At 34.2% G+C, this 17718-nt stretch overlaps 1 protein-coding gene across 1 annotated transcript in view; it reads right to left on the bottom strand.

The window, feature by feature from the left end:
- TRIM23 (tripartite motif containing 23) overlaps positions 1-17706 on the bottom strand; it is a 29474-nt gene extending 11768 nt beyond the window's left edge. Inside the window, exons 1-7 of the mRNA XM_011371087.2 lie at positions 17545-17706; positions 13088-13250; positions 9513-9634; positions 7410-7688; positions 6659-6841; positions 3899-4114; positions 352-486 (exon numbers count right to left, since the gene is read on the bottom strand). Coding sequence (XP_011369389.1) covers positions 352-486; positions 3899-4114; positions 6659-6841; positions 7410-7688; positions 9513-9634; positions 13088-13250; positions 17545-17625 — 1179 coding nt within the window. The 5' untranslated portion in view covers positions 17626-17706. The remainder of the gene's footprint in view (positions 1-351; positions 487-3898; positions 4115-6658; positions 6842-7409; positions 7689-9512; positions 9635-13087; positions 13251-17544) is intronic.
- Positions 17707-17718: the final 12 nt, after the last annotated feature.

Below are 17718 nucleotides of genomic sequence, written 5' to 3'. Positions count from 1 at the left end.
TAGCAGTATTTTGTTATGTTTTTAAAGAGTCCTTACCTTATAGGAATATATTGAAAAATATTTCATAGATGAAATACGATATGATTTGGGATTTATTTCAAAATAACCTAGGAGACTGCGGATAGAAAGGGAAGTAGGAAAAGGGGAGATGAAATTAAAAGTTTTTAATTGTCAAAGTGGGTGCTGGGTACAGGAAGATTCTTTATATCTCTTTGTATTTTCCACTAATAAATTTTTTTTAAGTCCTATGATTCATTAATTTCTTGGTTGTCTTTCAAGCTGATTATCATGGAATATAAATAATTATCATTTGTCAAAAAACAAACCTAAAAATGAAGTACAGGACATTACCTTTGTAAAAGTCACAGGGATGCTGGCATCCAACTGAATGTGATCTGCAACCTCTGTAAACTGCTGCTGCTGTTTTTGCAATGTTTCCAGTAACCTTGTAATTTCTTGTTTTGCCAAAACGACTCTACAGTCATCCTAAAAAAGAAAATATTTCTTATAAACATGTTAAAGAAATAAAGGAGCTATCATCAAAACTCAAAAAAAAGCTCATTTAACATTACAGTATTCAAAGTTAACTTAAATGTAAATTTGATTAAGATAATAATAAGGCATTAATAAATAATTTAAGAACTTATCAACAAAAGAATGAAGAAATAAAGTGCGGTACATTCACAAATGCAACACTATATACCACTCTATGAGAATGGGCCACAATTATATGTGATGACATGAATTTTACAAAAATAATATAGAGTATGAAAGAAGAAATAACATGATGTGTCATACTGTATGATTCCATTTATATTAATAGGCAAAAAATAAGGTATGCATTAGAAATCAGGATAGTTTACCTTTAGAGGAAAAAGCAAGTAGTTACTAGAAAGATGTCTGAGGGGTTGCTGGAATGCTAGTAATGTTCTGTTACTTGATCTGGGTGCTGGCTGGTTATACAGTAATATCCTGTCTGAAAATTCAGCCAACTGAACAGTTCTGAACACATTTCTGTATGTATATTGTACTCCTATATAATGTTTTTCAAATAATTTAAAATATACCTATATTGGTTTAAAAAAAAAAAGACTACAGGTCAAACTGACAAGCCTCCCTCTCACTCTAAAGCTCCAGGTCCTTTCCTCAAAGTCAAGTCCTTTCCAGTTTCTTAAATATTATTCCAGGTATTCCATACATATGCCAATATTGTCTTCATAAGACATATCTCCCAATGATGAGAGCAGTGGTGTCGATTTTTGCTCACTGTTGCATGTTCATATTAGGTGATAGCAATTCCATTGTTCCAGTGCTTGGAATAAAAACCTTAAAGTTACTCACTCTTATCTTTTCCTCCCTAATGCCCTGCATTCAACCTGTCAACAAATTGTATCTTATATCCAGAACCTGGGCACCTCTAACCCTCACTATCCAAGCCACTATTATCTTTCATTTGGAATGCTACAACAACTCCCTAAGCTCTGAACCCCTTCCTTCTATCTTTGCCCTCCTTCAAACTATTTTTAATACATCAGTAGAGTGATCCTTTTAAAAAGTACAATCAAGTCACTCTTGTGCTCAAAACTCTACAACGGTTTCCCCACTTCAATCAGTAAAAGTTGACGTCCTTCCAATGGCCCACATATATAATCCCTAACCCCTCTGATTTCAGCTTCTATTGCCCTCCTTCTCTTACTCTATTCCATCCACAGTGGCCTCTTGCTGTTCCTCAAACACGCCAGGAATGCTGCCTAGGGTTTTTGCTCTAACCAATTCCTCGGCTAGACTGTTCTTCCTCCCAAAAGTGCTTAAACTAATTCTTTCAACTTCCTCTTTGAGTCTTTGTTCAAATCTCACCTTCTCTTACTAATGCTTACCCTATTTAATAATGCAATCTGCTGTACCTCCATACTTTTTCATATACTATATAATTTACATTTTTAGATATGGTTACAGTTTATTGTCTGTCTTCTTGTAGAATGTTAACTCTACAAGATTATGACTTTTTGCTTGCTTAGTTTACTGATATATCCCATGTACCTAGAATGTACATGACATATAGTAAGCAGTCGACACGTTTGCTAAATGAATAAACAAATCCTCACCATTCAGCATCATGCCTTGAACTTAGAGGGGAGGGATGATTAAATTTTGTTCTCAAAATTGATAATAAAATGTGCGATGTGCCATCCATTCCTCTGTTCAATTATCTCTGGCAGGAAGTTTTAAGAATATTTGTAGTGGTTAGGGTTCTGTAGCCAAAAATCAGAATGAAACTAATAGGTCTATATGAAGAATAAATCAAAGACCCTAATTTCATTAGCATTAACATAGTGAGATAATACCACATCATTAACAATTACCAGCCACTATGACACAATGCTTCGGAAACTCTAAAATACTTCTAAATAGTTCAGTAACTACAAATGTACTTTTTAATAAAATACATGTTAAAATTTGACCTTGAAGTTTGCAAGTAAATATGATTTAGGACATGATCCATTTTGATTTTGTTGTGTGGCTTGATTACCCACTAAACAAGTATTTATTAAGCTCTTTCTGTCCAGATACGAAGAATTTCAACATATAAAGATATACAAGATGCAGCCTGTCAAGAGCTAGGACAAATACGTATACTGTATCATTCAGGTTCAAGTCAGGAGACAAACACCACATCAGTCATATGAACAGAAAGAACTTAATATGAAGAACTGTTAACAAGGTGTGGTTATCGCTACTACCCTTTGGGCTGGGGAACGAAAGGGGAGATGCTAGAATTATTAAAACTTAGAAACTTACAGGAGGGGACCCACAGAGCTCAATCTCAGATATCTGAGGAAAATTATCTCATATAAGGAGTGACTTTCACAGGAACACAAAGCAAATGGGAACCCACAGGAAACTACCTCCACCCTCTAGTCTTTCTCTAGTGTCCCTTATTGGCTAAACTAACATGGGCCAACTGGCAAAGCAGATATGTGACTTGTAGAGTTTGAGCATCACAAAGCAAAATACAGAAGAATAGGATTGGAGCTCAAAGACAACTTAAGAAATGGCAAACACATCATTATAATTCAATGTAATAAGGATTAAACAGTTCAAGAGTGATATGGTTATGGCCTGGCCACATTCATATAATTCCAATCAGATTATCTGCTTTTAAAGAAAAAACTCTCAAAGTTTAGCTCTACAATGATTTGAAATCAACACAATTATTAGCAATATGTCAGTAAAGATCAACTGCAGCTTATTGGGAATTCCTAGGGCAATAATTAGCCTTAGATAGCCCATTCATGAATGCAAATCCAAAATAGAAATGATTGACATTTTGTTAAAAGAACCATAATTCTAATTTATTTAAAACGTACATCATCTGCAAACTGGGTGACAAATTGCTTATGATACCTCAACCATGAAAAAAAACAAAGGTTTGCTGTGACGTCAAAGAACCATTGAATTAGAGCAGCGATAGGTAGTACCTGCTAGGGAGGTACCCCTCTCTCCTCCACCCCTCCCCAAAAAAGAACAAAGAAGGAGCTTCAAAGAATCACAAACATGTGGGCTAGACTATCAGGAAAGGGAGATAGATGTAAGCCCACCAAAGAATGTACATACTTGGCAGAGAAAATGGCTTAGCATGACTGAAGAATGACAAGAAGTTAGAGCAGTTCTAGAACCCATGGTTTTATGGTGGGAAGAGCACATGAAAGAGGACACTGATATGGTTAGTGAAACAATTCAAGGTTAGAGACCGTGTCGTAAGCATGTGGTAACATATAATAATATAAAAAAAATTTATTAAAGTAATAAACTAAACTAGTGTATACCTCAGGTAATTATCTACTTAACCTTACAAATCCTTTTTTAACTATGTCCTTCCTGTGTTTAAACTACTTACCTGTTGTAAAGTCTTTTCACAATGAAGACAGGCTGTTGAAACCTGTGACAACAAAATTGTCATATCTTCTTGTTGCTGCCTGAGCCAAATCAATTTTTCTCGAACATGAGCATCAACAACACTTAGAGCCATTTCTTCTTGACGACACAGAGTTTCATGTAGATCAGAAAAGTAAGCTCGGACACATGACCGGGCATTCTCTGCAGTACCTGGTACCTAAGGAAATAAAAATAAGTTTTAAACAACTGTAACCATAACTAAGATTGTATATGTGAAATAATGAAAATTTAAATGCCATTTATATCCTTAAAAATTCTAAGATTTATACATCCATGCTAGATCTTTCCCCTTAATCATAGCCTTTGGATATCTAACTGTTTAAATGACATCTCAAGCAAAATGGAATACCTCATCTCCAGTCTCTCCCACCCCCAACCTAGTTTCCTCCATCTCAATAAATGGCAACTCCATCCTCCGGGTTGTTCAAGATAAAAACACTGGAATCATCTTCAACACTTTTCTTCCATATCTCAAAACTCATCCTTCAGCAAATTCCACAGACTTCAGAATATATCCAGAACCTAATCATGCCTCAACACTTCCACCTCTATCAACCTGATCCAAGCCATTATCATTTCTCATCTGATTATTATAATAGTTTTCTAATTAGCCTCACTAGATCTACTACGCCCCCTACAATGTATTCTCCACCCAGCAGCCAGACTGATCCTTTTAAAATAAGACAGAAAGATAATTATTTTGCTCAACTCTTCCATTGTTTCCCATTCTACTCAGCGTAAATGCCAAAGTCCTTTATAAGGGGTGTTCAAGGACAGACTCGCTGAGAAAGCGACATCTGAGCAAACACCTGAAGGAGGTTAAGACCGGGAACCACATGAATATCTTGAGGAAGAGCATTCCTGGCAGAAAGAAGAGCAAGTGCCTATAAGACCCTTTCAGACTTCAACTCTTGCTATACTCCTCCTCAGTCATTCTACTCTAGCTCTCTTAGCCTTCTCACAGATTCTTAAGCACACCAGGCACACTCCAACTTCAGGCCTGTTTGCACATGCTTTTCTCTCTGCCTGAAATGCTCTCCCCAAAATATTTGCACGATTCTCTTTCTTAGCTCTTTTAGGTCTAATCTGTCCTCGAATATCCCACATAAATGTGCACTCCACCCTTCCCCTTGTTTTTCTCCAAAGCGCCTTACATACTGCTGCCATAAGCAGTTTATTTATTGTCTCTCCCCTCACAGTAGAATGTAAACTCTGCAAAAATAGAGCTTTTGACTTGTACAGTGGTGTCTCCTCAGCCACAACAGTGTTAAGCAGTTGGTATGTGTTCGATAATATTTCCTGAGGGAATGCATATTTCTACTCTAGCACAATAATATCCAAAAAAACTTTCTGTGATGATGAACATGTTCTATACATGTGCTGTCCAATATCATAGCCATAAGCTACTACTTGAAGGGTATTTGAAATTCAGCTAGTGAAAATGAGGAACTAAATTTAAAATTTTGTATTTTATTTAATTTTTAAATAATTTAAACTTAGCCACATGTGGCTAATGGCTGCTATATTTGACAGAGCTGTTCTAACATTATTCCTCAACGACTTAGCTTTAAATTTGTTTGATTAAAAAAAAACATTACATGTTGTCTGCCCTTTTATTTTATATTCCCATATGAAAAGATTCCTTTCTCTATAATTCAGTTTTAAAAAGCAACGACAATTACCACCTTAGTTCCTTCCTTCTCTTCAAATTTCTTAAAAGTTAGCACACTCACTTCCCAACGCCCTCTTACTCTTCAGTTCACTGGAGGGTATCTCCCCTTGATTACTTCAAAGAATAAATTCAACATGCAAATTAAGCTTATCACATTGGTCCCATTACCCCCTCCCAAAACTCTTTCTTCTCTGCCATTAGTGCATGATGTCACCATCCAGCCAGTTAGGCAAGACAGAAACCTATGCATCGTGCCTGACCCTCCAAGTTACCTAACCAATCAGTATTATTAATCAATCACTAAGAACTACCTATTCTACTTCTTTAAAATCTCAAATCCATCTTCTACTCTCCATTCTCCCTCCATAACATCTCTCAGCTGGATAATTTCAGCACCTCCTAATAGGTCTTCCTGCTTCCAATCTTTTTGCTCTTCCAATTCATTTTCTGCATTGAAAAGTAACCTTTCTTAATGAAAATCTGGTTGTCATTCTTATGCTCTTAAAGTCCAAACTCTTTAACATGGCTAACAAGATCTTGCATGATTTGGCCCTTACCTCTCCAATGTCTTTTCTTGCCATGCCCTACCCAATACTCCAAGCTTCATCCACAGTGAACTAAACGTTCTACAATATGTCCAGTTCTCATTTCCAAGCATTTTATTCTATGCTTCCCTCTCTGCAACAACTCACCTCCCACTCCGCTCTTCTCCGTGACTAAATTACTTCAAATCCCAGTTTAGACATCATATCTTCTGTGAAGTCTTACCTGACCCACCTAAATTACTGTCCCCCTCTTATGTACTGCCAAGGAATCATGTACTTCTCCCACAAAATAAACAGCTACCACACTTGAAACTGTCTCTCTTCCATGATGGATTCTAAGTTCCATGAAGATAGAAACTTAAAAAAATTATTTCCAGTGTTTAGTGCAGTACTGGCACAACATAATTACTCAGTAAATATTATTAGAAGGTGAAAAGTAAGAAGGAAAAAGGGTAAAAAGGTAAAGAAGAAAGAAAATCCATACATGTTCTGTGTGGGCCATTGCAATCCCATCTTCCACTATTTGTTCTCCTCCTTCAATGTGCTGGACAATTCCAACTAATTTTCTGGAATAATCTGAGATTTCCTCAGTGAAGGTCCGTATGCAGTGAGCCATATCTAAAATTGATGCTCGGATCTGGTTGGCTTCTGGTTCCAATACTGAATGCTATAAAATGCAATGTAATTATAGAAAAAAAACTCAAAGTATTGACTAATGATATAAAAAACTATTAAATCACGCCTATTAATAAAAAAAGCATCAGCCACAAGTGGCTTTTTTAACACATTTACAAAAAGTACAGCACACAAAATACTAATTCGCCTTCACCCCAAAACTATTTATCCTGTGAAGAAATAATTCAATATTTGGAAGTCCATTTATCACTAAACAAAAACCCAAAAGACTCTCTAAAATTTTATCATAGGCAGTAGTTCATCAGTAGACATAAATATTGTCAAAACAATCCAGTGCATTATGAAAACATGCATACAAAGAAGAGAACTTTTGTTTCCTGCTGGAAAGCTATTTTTCAGTAAAGAAAGAATCATGAGGCCTCTATGAAATTATTATTATTCAGATATTAAATCTCTCATTTCTTTTTAGGCTACCAAGCTCAACTCACTCATCGCTTACTCTCTTCAATCTCTGCTTTTAGCATAAAGAACCAACTCAGTGAAAATAAATGGCAGGCTGGTAAACTAGGCAGAGTCGTCCAGTTTAATTATATTCATACCTTGTGCCCTTGGTGTTTTCCATATTCTTTGCAGACACAGCACATAAGTGGGCTAGTTTGACAGCCTTCTTCCAAGCAAACAAACTCAATGGCATGCACCTGATGCTGAGAGCACATGGTTTTCTCATGAGGTTTATCAGCTAGAGGCACTCGCCTGTGTTTTGCTAATGTCTTTGTAGAATGAGTAACTTGGGAACACTCTGAGCATAAGTGAGTTGCACATACGGTGCAATATACAGATGCGACGTGAGCTTCATCTTCATCACAACGAATGATGCTCTAATAAACAAAAAATTAATTTCTTAAAACTGAATCCCAATTATTATAACATGACAAATTTTGAAATATAAAAGCTTATAATTTCTTTAACTAACAGACTTTATATATGAAAATACACAGGTAATTAAGTACAAAGGTCATTTGCTACTCATCTGAGAAAGTATTCATTTCTATAGATAAAAAGTGAGTAGCTATTTCCAAAATTGATTACCAATATATGCTATGAATCTGAAGCCAAAAATAAAACTATTCTCATAAATTCACAGTCAGTACAAAGATGTCCTCCATGAAATCCTCTCACTTTACGCGAAGAAACTGAATAGAGGTTAGAAGTCTTTTTTTAAGATTAAAAAACTAATATTAAATACATTCCCACTGCTTTAAATATTATTTGTCATGATGACGTATAGGAAGAAGAGAAGCACAAATGCTATTTAGATAACCAGGGGTGTGCATGAGAATCAGTCCCGAAGCTTTTAAAAACTTGTACACTAAGACTCCAACCTGGAAAATACTTATTTCAATAGGGTATAGATGAAACCTGAGCTTGTATATTTTTCCTAAAGCTCCACAGGTAAGTCTATCACATGATTCTGATTGAAAGCCACTGATTTAAGCAATTTAAAAAAAATAAAACCTGTTATATATAAACTTTTATATATTATTTCTCATTTTCATGAATTACTAAAAAAAATTTCAAGTTGGAAAGTTTCACATGTCAGATAAGAATGCTTTGGAAACTTTTGCTGAATATTAAAGGCTATAATTGGACAGGGAGAGATCTGGCATAAATTTTTTCCAGAAATAAAATTTAGAAAATACATCAATGATTCCATTCAACATCACATGAAATAAAAAATGAACCCAAAGTTAAACAGTTTTGTTTGGAATTATAAGAAATGTATACATGTAAAATAAAAAATTCACGTCTTCTGTTTTCCGGACCAGGCAAATAATTTACAAGGTCAACATTAGATAATAGTCTAATGTCTTTTGAAACAAAGATAAGATACAGCATGTGAAAGAACAGCAAAAGTTTCAGAAAACAATGCTTCAGTTTGAAATTCATTTCACCAATTCACTTTACATAAAGAAATCATGATCTAAGAAAACAGAAGTGGAAATCAATCTGACATTTTTTCCTTGATACTAAACATATGGTTTTAAAGTTGATCACCAAAATCATTAACTGTTATTTACAACAACTATTCTTATATCCAGAACAGTCTATAAGCTATGCAGACAACTCTCTGTTAAAAATGTGTTTTAATCTGTGTTATGGACTTCTAATATTTACTGCATATTTACCTGTCTGGATAAAGAGAATACAACTACACATAATTTAACCTTCTCATGCAGATATTTTATAGCAGGAATTCCCTGAGGAACTACTGCTATCTTTAAGGCATTTTTCCTCTACACTAAATAACCTCTTTCATGGAGTTCCTGTTTCTTTCTCTGTGCTATACTGTTGACTGATTCACTTTTGCATCCTCTGCTTTAATGTAGCTGACATGTCCTTCTTATTCTTCCATGATCTTCTTAATTTTTCACTTTATCTTTGGATAGAATTGAACTATGATAAGGAGACATGTTTATACATGAAACATAATTTGGATATAGCATTTTCAGGGAATTCAGTTTCAGTTTTACTTTTCTTCTACTACAAGTACTGTCACCTTAAGAACTATAATGTAATAAAAAGTTGTGTTTCTGGAATCCTACCTGATGGAGTGAGAACATTGTGATTTTAATGTCAAATATTTTAAATTAAAAGAAAAAATTCATGCTTATAACAACTATTTAACCAAGCTCAATCAATACCTCTCCAGATATCCCAATGGCTTCTTCTGCACCACCATACTGACCAATATGTCCATTCTGAAGTCGTTCCAAAAGCTCCAATAAAGCAAAATTTTTTTTCAATCCCCAGACACCTGAATCTCCTAGGATAAATATAAAAACAAAAACTAAATCTAGCAGAATGGAATATTAGTCATCTAACTTCATACCTCAATAGTAATTTCTAAGTCAACTAGTTTAGTCATTAATAATGTCTCAATTTTAAAAATTCAAATTCTTCCCATTTTCCTCTTATGCTAGAACAATTATCTTAATATTCTCGTTAAAAACAGAACTCAACATTCTAAGTACAAACATAAAGTTCTATTATTTTTCTATCATTTAATTTTACAAATCCTATTTTGTCCCTGACTTTTACTATATATTCCAAAACAAGTGCTTTGAAATATAGCAACCTACAGTAAGAAATACAATTTACAATGCAACCCAGGATCCTATATCATATATATAACTGAAACAATAGTTTCACACACCAATAGTCATCCTTATAGTGTGCAACACACTGATGTTTTTAGTTCTATTTCTTTTTTAAATATTCTGTCACAACCAACTAAATTGATTTCATGGCCACAAATAAGTTATGACTTATGTTTGAAAAGCACTGTATAAAAGATACACTTAACCTAAAATAATTCCATCTCTAAGTAAACTGAAACTAGAACAGCTAAAGATATTTTCCCCACACTTCTCTAACCTACAACCCTATAGCAGTCTATGACTATAAAAACTCCTCCTCAAGCAAATTTACAGAGCTTCACATCAAAGTAAGACAGCAATCCCTCTTTAGTAGATAAGACTCTAGACACATGTGAATAAGGAACAATGCTTCTTTTTCCTTGAACTTGACCATAAAAGGCCAGATTAAGCATGCATTTGTACATGCATACATTCTCTCTCTCCTTCTCTTTCTCTTCCTCTCTCTCTCACTTTCTGTGCCTATAAATAAAAGCCAGATCCTTCAGAAGTTAGAAAGAATAAATCTGTTATGTGTTATTATGAGCTTCTATGCAACAAATACCATCTGACACATAGCTGCCACCTAATACTGAATGAATAAATGAAAGGATGATGGGGTCACTGGCTGCAGGTCTCCCCTTCCTCTTAGCCCATCTCTTCTTTAAAAAGAAAAAAAGAAAGAAGAGAAGAGAAAAAAGAAGGGAGGGGAGGGGAGGGGAAGGGAGGAGAGGGGAGGGGGAGGTCCTCCAAAAACATTTCAAATCAGGCTAAAAATCTTTAGCCTCTTCTCTGACTTCTGTGGTGTCCTTTCCCAAGTACGTTTTGCAGCTAATCAGCATTTTTCCACCAAAACTTGCTGCCTCACAAGGCTTTCTTGTTAACTGTTTTAATTTTTCACAAACGTTTTACAATCTGAGTTGTATCTACTCTATTTATTTAAAGGTTAAGAAGTAAACTAAGGAAGTCCTTTATTTAAAAATATGATCTTGACAATTTTCCAAATATTGTCATTATATAATGAACAGATACACATAAACTCCTAGCAGTATCTATCTACTGCCCAGTATATTTCTAACACTTCTATAACTGTCAAAATAACTCTAAAATCTCAATGGCTTAAAACAACAAAGATTCACTTTTTGCTTATGCAACACCTCTAGGGTTGGGGAAGACCAGAAAGGTTGTGTTCTCTACTGGCCATGATTAGGGATACAGGCCACTGAGCCTCCAACCACCTGGGCCACCTCACTGTAGCAGGGAAAAGAATTTACTGCAAACCATACTATGTATTTATTTAAATCGAAGACTACCAAAACCTTAAGAAACCTGCTCTTCCCCTACAATAAATCCCTTAACACCTTTTTCTAGAAGTTAACATTTCACTTCTATTCATATTTCACTGGTTAAAAGGAAATAACATAGCCATAGCTAACTTTGAGAGGACAGGAAAGTACAATGTTACCATGCGGAGAGAAAAGAAGAACCAGAAATATCGCTGAACCATTCTTATAACTACCACAAATAACAACCAATATTGTTCTTGGACTAGAGAAGAATTCTGATTCACATTAATAGTAGTTTGTTTTCTTCTTCATACTTTTATAAATTTTCAAATTTTCTGCAATGTATATAAATTATTTCTGTAATACAATTAAAAAGATTTTTTAAATGACATCGAACTATACCAAGGGTCACTAACACATATTCCATAAGCTAAAATCACAGTAAAAATCTAATCTACAAAGATATAGTAATTACAGTCTATATCCAAGGCAGAGTTATTGGTTTGTTTTTTTCTATTATTGATATGATAGCAATCATGATTAATTACAATCCAGGATATGACTAACCATTCCATCATAAATTCCTAAGTTTAGTTAAACAATAAGGGTGGTAACAACCCATACTTTGGTATTTATGTACCTTCAAAAAGGTAGAAAGGCCCATCCTCTATATGCAAAAATTTACTATTTCTAAAATGTCTATTCCTATAGTTTTCTATTAAGATGGCATGATATTTATATATATATCTTACAGAATAAAAGGCCAAATAAAAGAATGTCAAAATACACACATCTCCCCCTCCCATCTCTATTATTTCTTGGCTAATAATAAGTTATCATCATCTATAATAATGCTAACACTGTCTTATATTAGTTTTCTGGCAAATAGGCATACTATGCATTTATTTAAGCCAAATACTACCAAAACCTTAAGAAATCTACTCTTCCCCTACAAGAAAACATTTCACATTTCATAGCATTTTAAAGCTTGCCAGTCTAAAAATCTGGATACTCCTGCTTTCTTTTTTTTTAAGGATAAATTATTTTGAACATGTTCTACCTGAAATATAGTATAAATATATTAAAATAGCCTTAAAACAAATAGTGCTACTGACCTAGAAAAAGAAAATGACAACGTTAAACAACTTATTTTGGAGAATATTCTGTTATCAAAAAGAGTAAACTTATAAAACTTATGTCTGTAAAATAACTGTTCAAGTGTTAATATATGTTATTATTTCCAAATCTGATATCCCACAGTAATAACTCATTTTGAAATATATAAATTTTAAAAATACGCAGGAAACTGAAAAAAATCTACAAAACCTTTTAACTTATTTTAACAGAAAACAAGTAGTTATCGCGAGCTACAAACACTTGTGTCTGATATTAGTAAATAAATACATGCTGACACGCAAATTACTGATCAGTATTTCATTTCTGGCCTATTCATTTATTAAGGAAACATTGTTTTATTGGATTAATGGCTTCAGGCAAATGAATTTTCTTATTTCTCTGAGTAAGGTTAGCATGTTTTTCTCAGGTGTCTTAAAGCTCTTCATATATAAGTATTAATATAAACATTCCAGAAGATGAAATAAAATTACTACCTAAGAGTGAACTAGTTTATAATTACAAGCCTATTGGTGTTAATAGAAACTACAAGCCTACTGGTGTTTAATATAATTCCTCCTTGGAATTATATAATTTTAAAAATCGAGTAGAAACAAATTGTTTTCTATGACATTTGTATTACATAAACAATTTTAAATCTTAAATACATACATATCTTCTTACCTAGGTCTGTTACTTGTCGATCAAAAGGGCAACGTATTGCTCTTCCATGAAGAGGCAGGCGGGTGAGACAGTCATGACAAACTGTGTGACCACAGAGAAGAAGGCGAGGAACTTTGTCTCCTTGCAAAGAAAAGACATCTTCACAAACTCCACACTCTAGCACCTAATAGTTAGAAAGGGAACATGTGCTCTTTAAATGATTTTTAAAAGCATATTTATTTAAGATTAAAAAAAAGATGTAATATATTAAATCAATCTTGTTAAATGACTTTATTCTTCCATGAAAAAAACTGTCTAGGTTCTAAAACTTTAAATCACCTTTTATCCTTTCTTTTAACAGATACTACCAAAATTAAATCACCGTGAAATCCTGAAATGTTAAGTATCAGAGACTAAGTAATGTTGTAAATTAACATCATCTTTATCTTTTGAAAATTATGGCTTGATGCACTATATCGGAATCTGTAACAATTCTACCAAAGATGGATTCTTAAACAATTTTTCCACAATTACCTAACATTAAAAAAATCATCATTAATTTAGACAAAGCAATTTGAAACATGGGCTAGGATGACAATTTATCTTTGTAAAAAGTTTCTGCTTTCATGATTTCACATGAATAAAACAAAAACTTGTTAAGATTATAAGTAATTCTGAAGTACTTTCTAGTATTCTTTTACACTATACAATTGTAAAAGAGAAGAAAGCAATTATCTTTGACTTAAATTTCAATTCCTCATTCTCAATTAATAAATATACCCCTAGGTTAAAAACTATTTTGTCTGTCTAGTTCCAATTACAAGTACATGATTTGCCCAAGGCCATGTAGTCGGTCAAAAGAAAGGCAACAAGAATCAGCATACTCTGATTTCCAGGCCCATGAGTTTATATTTTATTAGTCAACAAAGTGTATTTTTATCAATGAAGGATTTTTGGTACTTTTATTTCTTAATACATCTGAAGTGTTTCACAATTTTAATTAATTTTTAAAAATACCCATACTGAACTGTTTAATGGTACCACAAACTCCTATGCCTGTCATCCATGACATGCCAAAATCTGGTCTCTGTCCTATTGCTTGTCACCCCCTTTCAGACTCTATTCTCAAACTTTATCAAACAGTCTGTAGTTCCCGGAACATGACAAACTGTTTTTGTCTCTTTCTTTATGCTAATGCTGAGGAGAAGCTAAATAGACATTTTTCTAGTGGATCCTTTTTTACATTAACAAACCAACAAATTCCTAAACATCATATCTCTCAGGTCTACACATGGCTCAGTCCAACTGAAATGACCACAGTATTCCATGGGTCCCCTTGTACCATGAATAAGTGTCTCTCTTAACACCCAAAATACTTTAATTTTTTTAGTACAAAATACTTTAATACAAAAGACTTTATTGACTTTCCAATCTGTTTTTCCCTGTTAGACCCAAAAGCTCTCAGGAACAGGGTATTCCAAACACCAACTCTTATGTACTTATATAAAGTCCGACAAAATAAAAATTTTAAAACAGTTCAGCCATCTACAAAAAATATACAGTACACAGTAAAAACAAAACAAAAAAAACAAAAATCCCAGAATAGAAATCAGACTTAATCCATTAAAACTGTAACCCTAACTCTGCAATTATTTTGGACTTAGTGCCTGAAATGCAAATATCTCTCATTGTAACTAAACAGATAATTCGTTATTGGCTTGCATCCCAGTATGGCTCAAAAAAAGTTGAAATGTTAACACATAGTTCACAAGAAAATGAAAACAGTTCTTTAAATATATGAAAAGATATTCAATCTCATTCAAAACACTTTGAAATGCAATTAAATCTATCAACACATGACTAGAAAATAAAGCATGGTACATTCATATACTGCAAAACTATGTAGTCTAGTGAAGAAGTTAGGAAGTTTTTTATGTACACACACACAATGATTTCACATGAATAAAGCAAAGTGAAAATGGATATATAGAATATATGAACTTTTGTACAAAAGTGGAGAAAAAAGAGAATATATTTATGTATATATCGTTATATAGGCATCTTATCTTTCTGGCAGGATACACAGGAAACTGATTACATTGGAATGGTGGCTCCCTATGAAGAAAGGAAATAGCTGGGAACAGCTACATATAAATTATACATATTATTCACACACACTTCAATTTATTCTATATTTTTTTAAAAGGCAGGAAAAAAGTTTCATTTAGATATCAAATTTTATTAAATAGATTCACTACAGAATGATAATAAAAATGCAACATTTTTACAAATGTTCTCACTAATGTGACACCATAATAAATTTTACTTGTTTATGACAATAAACTCCAAAGGACCGAATTAAAATTTTATTTAGTTCATTCATATGTTATATCTCCGATCCTGTCATTAGGTAAGATAAAAGAACTTACCTATGTTGTTATCATAGGATTTTCCAAAAAGAACTAGTAAAATTCCACTGATTAGTAAACCAAACACAGGTCCAAAAATAGAGTTACTAGACTATTTCTCATCGACTTGGTAAATAACAGACTTAAGAAATTCTTTCTTCAATATTTATGAATAGGAATTTTGGCTAACTGTGTAAGAAATTAAGGCCTAGAGAGGAAAAAAGCTCTTAATTTTAAAAACTTCACAAATCTGCCAAAGACAACTTCATTACATGTAAATCAAATTTAATAAACCAGACCATATTTTAAAAGTACTAAGAAGGCTCACTATTCAAAAGAAACTTTCCTGATTCTTTCCTGAATGCAAATAATTTCATATCCGATTTTTATTTTTGTTTCCCTAATAATAAAAGCCATGTCATTATCAACTTGTTCATTGAGGCCAGTTTACCTTATATTAGCATCAATATACCTCAAACTTTACCTTCCAATTAATACTTCTTGCTTTCATCTATGAAAATGACAATATTTTTAAAAAATTTATGCCACCATACTTCTTATAAATTATGTCAAGAGGCTCTTGCCAAAAAGGACTGTCCTACTGCACAGCTCAGGCACATTTCACAAGTAAAGATGGAAATGAACAAAGTGAGCCTCTGATATGACAAACTGTGCTATAACAAACTGGTGTTACATCAGGCTTTGGTATATTTTTGAGATTTTAAGGCAAACATAGTGACAAAAGAAGTATAGAAATAATATCCATTCCAATGACAACTTAATTCAATTCACAAAGTAATTTTCAAGTATTCTCTACTTAGAAAAAATACAACTCAATAAATAAAATCTCAACTACAGAACATACCTAATGATAAGATGGCTCCTCTGCATCTCGGATATGCTGTGTATCTTCAGAATAACTTCATTAATGTATAAAGTTCAGATGAAGCAACAACCAAAACTGACTGATAACACAGTTGTGAGCTAAAATGTATCATTTGTTATATAAAACCAACATTAGGTAAAAAAAAATCATAAGTGTCTATTATTCAAGATCTTAAAAGAACTTCAGATATTATCTGGAACAGTTGTTATCAACCCTGGTTGCACATTAAAATCACTTCTCGGAATGTAAAAAATATACTGATGTCGACTTAATCAGAACTGGGAAGAGTGCATCGGTAGTTTCTTTAAAAGTCTTTAGTGATTCTAATATGTAGCCAGGAATGAGAATTATCAACTTCTCTGATCACAAATAATCCTTAAGGTTATTCTACAAACCACTGTGATCAGTCTTCCCTTCCAGATTTTTCCACATATATAACGGAAGGGAAAAATGAATTACACGTATTCCAGTTGATTTTTTAGTAACGGCATCTTGGAGAGTTGACACAGGGTTGAATTTCAAACTTCAAGCAAAGGGCAATCCATATACCCTAGCATCAATGCCCAGTTATGCTGCTGTTGGACACTTCTCGAGTGTTGACAGACTGTACCACCAAGAAAGAATGGGGCAGATCAATCAATAATAGATGTCTAATTATAAGAGTAATACAACAGTGAAAAGCAAACATTACAGCCAGTCAACCCTGGCCCTGCCACACATCGTGTTAACCTAAACCTGTTTCCACACCTGTAAAACGGGAATTAACATCTACCTTATAAGTAGATATTAACAAGTTAAAATAGCAATCATAGAACCTGGCAATAATAATGACTCTATTTAATAAAAAATAATAATAAAATTCTAAAAAGCTAAGTAATGCCTGTTGAGCTTAAAAGCAGACCTGGGAAAAGAACAGCCAGGTCACTCCCACGGACCTATAAGCTCCTTTTCAAAACGTCCCCAAAGGTGATGCCAAGCAGAGGACTGGCATGAGCAGACCAGGCCACTTCAGGCCTGCGGGGACAAAAGTCGCATATGGGGAGGGCGAAGATACTAAAGCCGAGTGGAGCCCAGAGGCCGCGCATCCCGTCGAAAGAAGCCAGGGCCGCGGCGCTGCAGCCAGATCTCCGGGATAAACCGAAGGGAGGCCAATGGTGGAGAACAGAACACACAAGGTCCCTCACCTTCACCACGGCCGACCCCCGGCTGCCCTGACGGCCACTGTCTAGTCCCATTCCAGGCTTGTTTACAACCAGGGCCGCCATCCCAGGAGGAGCAGCGCCGCTGAAGCGGCCCTCAGGGACTTCCACTGAGGGGCGGGGTAGAGCCACCTACCCACAGGCCTCGGCGCTCGCCGC

Source organism: Pteropus vampyrus, unplaced genomic scaffold (genome assembly GCF_000151845.1).
Source record: "Pteropus vampyrus isolate Shadow unplaced genomic scaffold, Pvam_2.0 Scaffold182, whole genome shotgun sequence".
Taxonomy (NCBI): domain Eukaryota; kingdom Metazoa; phylum Chordata; class Mammalia; order Chiroptera; family Pteropodidae; genus Pteropus; species Pteropus vampyrus.
The sequence above is the reverse complement of the archived record's forward strand: the minus strand, read 5'-3'. Positions and strand labels throughout refer to the sequence as shown.